General features: G+C 41.5%; 2 protein-coding genes across 2 annotated transcripts; both read right to left on the bottom strand.

Moving 5' to 3' along the window:
• Window positions 1–795: 795 nt before the first annotated feature.
• Window positions 796–973, bottom strand: SARC_10941 (hypothetical protein; the record flags this gene model as incomplete). The annotated part of the gene is made up of 1 exon (XM_014294994.1): window positions 796–973. A coding segment is annotated over one exon (178 nt), but the record flags the coding sequence as incomplete, so codon positions are not given.
• A 1,533-nt stretch (window positions 974–2,506) lies between these two features.
• On the bottom strand, window positions 2,507–3,932 carry SARC_10940 (hypothetical protein; the record flags this gene model as incomplete). Its single annotated transcript, XM_014294993.1, has 3 exons — window positions 2,507–2,589; window positions 2,838–3,105; window positions 3,432–3,932. 3 exons carry the CDS (start codon window positions 3,930–3,932, stop codon window positions 2,507–2,509), a joined length of 852 nt encoding a protein of 283 aa, XP_014150468.1.
• Between the last annotated feature and the right edge of the window lie 1,223 nt (window positions 3,933–5,155).

The raw sequence follows: 5,155 nt of genomic DNA, 5'->3' as shown, positions 1-5,155 counted from the left end.
TGTGTGTGTGTTTGTGTGAGTGTATGTTTGTTTGTGTTTGGGGTGTGTGTGTGCTTGCTCAGTGTGTTTATGTGTTTGTGAATAAATATGGAATAGTTAATTTTGTGTACGACCTATCTGCATGCATGTATATATAGAAGAGAATCTGTTTTTTGGTCGAAATTATTGACACGATATATTTATATATCAAAGCACGCACATGTATATTTATATAATTGCAGCAACGTTACCAAATCTGGGGAGGCCAGTGAAGCCGATGAAGCAGCCACCTCCGCCCCTGTTCCCGGAATAGTAACCGGTGTTGATTTGCGTCTCTTGGCAATGGGGTTCGGTGCCACAAACGTATCGTGCTGATATGTTGTCTCGCTTTGGGAGATACCTATATATTTGATACATATGAATCAAAAACGTGGCTACCGGTGTGGCTATTGCGACGTAGGATTAACTACTCCCTAATGAAGTAATCGTGCGAGAGTCGTAATGAACATTATTTATGACGTTTTCGAATTACGTCTTTGCGGCGGTTCACATCTATTAAAAGGACAATAGTATTTAGAGAAATACTGGCATCGATTGATAGGATCATATTGAAGGCGCTCTTATAGAAATACCTGAAATACAGTGCACTTTTCGCGCAATGTTGCCCATGACATACATGGCCACAAAGAAAATACCACAACGTGTGGTGCACTTCTATGGGTAGCTTTTGACAACACAGCTCCCTAGAATATGACAATAGAACTGAACAGCTAATCAGCGAATTGATATCAACCACACACAGTACACAATTCACACCACCCCCATTCTCCACACCTTCTATTGTTACACTCTCTACGCCCTTCTCCAGGCTGCCGGTTGAAACATCCAAATCCATATGATGCGGATCTGCCTCGTGACTCGTTTCAATATTCGCTGTTTCATGGCTTTCCTCAATCTGCATATAGTCGTGCGTAGCATCCGTGGTTGTGCGCATTAATGAGACGCACATACCAAGCAACACAGTGTATGACATTCAATGTACCACCAATGGATGAACTATCGCTTCAAGAGTGCATGCTCGAGGGTTGAATTGGGTGTATGTGTGGTGCAGACAGCTGACTTTGATCACTTCCAGATACCCACCCGGACACACACGTATTGCTGTGATTGTTATGGTCGAGTATATATAAATAAGTATGTGCATTGCAAATATACATGTTGCAGGTGCATTTGATCCTTTTTGTGTGTGACTTTAATGAGAAATATGAAAGGCACACATGTATTGCTGAACGTAAGTTTGTACTCACATATGTAAGCGCGAAGTATGAGTTGTTCATGTATATGCGAATAATATGGTTTTTGTGTATGAGTGCACGTGCTCAGTTAAATTCATCATCAATTGTATAACATTGTTCTTGTGTATGTATATTCATTATCAATTGTATAATAAGGTTTTTGAGTATGATTGTATCTATTCACGTATGTGTCACAAGAAGATATGATGATTGTTATGGTCGAGTATATATATTGCAGGTGTATTGTATTCTTTTTGTGTATGGCTCTAACTACTTCTAGCTGGGTATTATAAGTGCATACAATTGCTGTATACGTTATGTTTTATTGCAAATGTACGAATAAATGTACTTCTGGTGTGTATGTTTAATTATTCAAGGCTTGGTTTTTCAAGTTTGAATGACTGTTGTATATGGTATTACAAACCAGTGTATACAATTGCTGCAAATGACATTGTAAGTGTATATGATAGTTATATATGGTATGTATATGCATATGTATGTGATCAATATACGCATCTACTGAGTAGCGTACTGGTTGTTTCTGTTAGTATGCATGTACCTGCAGATTGTTGTTCTCTTCGAAGGTGAGCAAGTCCACAGCTGCAGACGTGCGTCGCATGCCATAGATAGCTTTATGAGGTACGCCCTATTTCAAAATAGGAGTTTATCCCATCAGTAGAGGTTTAATAGAACAATCAATATACAAACTGGAATGGATTAGATTCGATAAACAACGATGAGAGCGATAGTTTTGATATTCCGTGATTAATCTACTGACATTGCAGGATGAGTTTGCCACCGCTGTGAGACTAAATCCCGAACGATCAGCAAGTTTGAATCATAAATAGTTAATTATTGTAAGCATAGATGACAAATCCGTATACCGTTAGCAATTGCACCGACTTGTGATACTATAGCACAATACCAGCTATTAAATTTGTCCAACCTAGGCATTCACCAGAATGTTTTATAAGCCATTTATGTGCGTATCATGCTTGGATGTATTCTCACACTCAATTTCTTTCGTATATTGACATAAATCGAATACGTAATTGTGAATTAGACATATTCAACAAATACAATCATGTACAAGAGTTATAATCATCCGCCACTTACTCATCTCGCACACACATATTTCAACAAAATATCACCAAATGTCCGTCATGCTCCAACTTACTGTTGTGCATAAAAATACCATTCACAATCCCTCAATCTCTCTCTCCCTCTCTCGCTCACACCTCGTTATCTTGTGCCTGCCCAATCGGCTCAGGCGCACACTCCAAATCAGATTGCTTGGGGGACACCTCAGATTGACCTGAAGGTGTAGGGCGGAATAATTGGCTAAGTATTGGTCATCAGGTAATATTCGTCGTATGATTTGTAGCACATAATTCCTAGGACTTCACGGTATTACACAGAGTCTGCCTGTGTTGCGACTGCTTCGATTTAACTTCTGAAAAAGAAAAACAATCTACACCCATACACCCGCATGCAGCTTAATATCGCTTCCAGCCAGACTCACAAACATAGTGTACTTCCTCAGTAAGATTCCCCAGATCTTACTTTTCGCTTCCTTCGCTGACACATAACCACCTTCTTCATCTTCAGAAGCACTCGAGCCACTGCCGGCGACAGCAACACACGCACCTCCTGAAACTTCCTTACAATACACGCTGCTCTGTATATCATTGTGTGCCTTGGCCTCACTATCCTGACTTTGGTTGTGTGTCTCGGCTTCCACTTCAACGTCACTATCCGGAGTGTCGGTGACGTGCAGTTCTGTACTGGTGATAGGCTGTGTCTGTGTGGGTGCGCTGTCTGCAGCCTCCTCCTATCAGAATGATTCAAAGAGATGCTTGTTGAGTGAGGCAATGTGAATTTAGTGTTGGCGCGTTATTCGATTTGAAATCACAAGTATGACAGTGTGGGAAGTCGAATTCTAACATACGTGTCTAAATACTTGCACAAGCTCGCTTAACACGTGTCTACATAGTTTGTGAACTATGTGCACTACGTGGGAGTGTTGTATAGTTCTGTATGATTGTTGTAGAGCGCGCGGAGTTGAATATGTGTGAACTGTCTATATTTATACCAAGTTCAGTGGAAAGCAGTGATTAAACAGTATATCGCATATGAAACACGGTCATGCATGCATACCTGCCGACTCCCTTCGATCATTTGGCTGCAATCAACGTCACTGAGCGGAGATGGCATAGACGCACCACAATTAATATCCGCCATGTCATTACTCTGTGGGTTTGCTTCATGCTTGGACCCCACGTTTACTGTATGCGTATCTATCTCCTCTGAAGCTTTCTGTACTGTATGTACGTCCTTATCCTCTGCGCTGTCTAGTCCTGCATTGTCACTGTACGTGGGAGCTATTCCATGCCCAGTCGTACGCACTTGTTCAATAGTTTGCGACGAGTTCCCAACATCGTGCACGTCACCACCATCTGCCGCCCCGAGTTTACTTTGCAGCGATCGATTTGCGACTGTATTTGTCGTAAATCCTGTATCCTGTGTCTCAAATACGGCTTTCTCTGTCTCACCTCCAGTAAGACGTGTTGTCCGTCGCACAGTGGGGGTGACATGGTCTTCGGCTTGTGAATTGTGCACCGCGGCGATGTATTGCTGTGTGTGGCCGGAAGGACGCATGCATGTAGTGAGGATAAGGTGAAATGAAACATAGAGTCAATAGAATCGGTTTCTGTGTGTTCAATTCAACAAGTGGCAGTGGCCTCGTCTTCGGGTTTCAAATCGTGCGGTGCAGTTATGGATTGCTATGTGTAGCCGTTAATACACGTGCAAGTATAATTGTGATGATTGAGCAAAACCAGACATAAAGTTGGCGAACGTTGTTACTATGAGCGGTGCGTGTGGCCAGGTCAATATATGTATATGAAACTAAACTATAGGTATGAAAGCATAAATATCTTACAATTCCACTGAAGAAGCTAAATATATGCTTGGTATTTATGCATGAATATAAAGTATGTATATATAAAGTGCGGAAGTGCTCAAGATTGGTTCTTCGAAGCGCAAATTTGAAACTACACGTCGCCTGAAATACACATCCAACGAGTCATCGACTCGTGCACTCCTGGTCACCTTCTAGAGATATAACAGGTAAAACAACTCGAGTCCGTATTCATCTACGCAACCAACGTCAATACTCACAACATCGTATGCGTTGGCCTGTTGTGTTACAACTAGTCAGAGTTTTCCACGATACATCGCAAACATTACACTCACTTCATATAAGTACAATATCTCGATTCCAGGAAGCATGCGCTTAGATCAACGGCGTACCAGATAGCCAATATACTGGTATATGTCGCCTCTGTGGAATTATGTTCGTGAATGCGAACGTGCACTGCTAAGTACTTATACTCTATGGAAATGAATATACTCTATTGCAGCTCGCATACTTCATCTGAACGCATGCTCTGAGGTAAATGGCGTACCGAATCGCCAATAGCACCGTATGCGCCGCGTCTGTTAAGTTCTCCACTGGACTCAGAGTCTCCCACAATCCACCGCACCTCTCCCTGTGACGATTGCTGCTTCTGCATGTCAATCAGGTCTGACATTTTCTCTGTATATTATTTGATTTTAGGATTTGAGTATTAGGTGGTTCAACATTCACAGAATCGAAACATTCAGGGTATATATCCAAAATGGTAATTCAAACATAGAGATAAAACAACCATGTGGTTCGGAATGTCCACAGAATTATATATCAGTGTGTACGTTTAAAAAAAGCTGGGTACTGCACAGGTGAACTCACGGAGCACACATGGCGCTGTCGGCATATATATATATGCTCTCGAAACGAGTCGCACATAATATAACAAAAAAAGCAACATATACGTATATTT

This window comes from Sphaeroforma arctica, assembly GCF_001186125.1.
Source record: "Sphaeroforma arctica JP610 unplaced genomic scaffold supercont1.1451, whole genome shotgun sequence".
NCBI classification, from domain to species: Eukaryota; class Ichthyosporea; order Ichthyophonida; genus Sphaeroforma; species Sphaeroforma arctica.
Note: the sequence above shows the minus strand (reverse complement) of the source record. Positions and strands in the feature narration are given on the sequence as shown.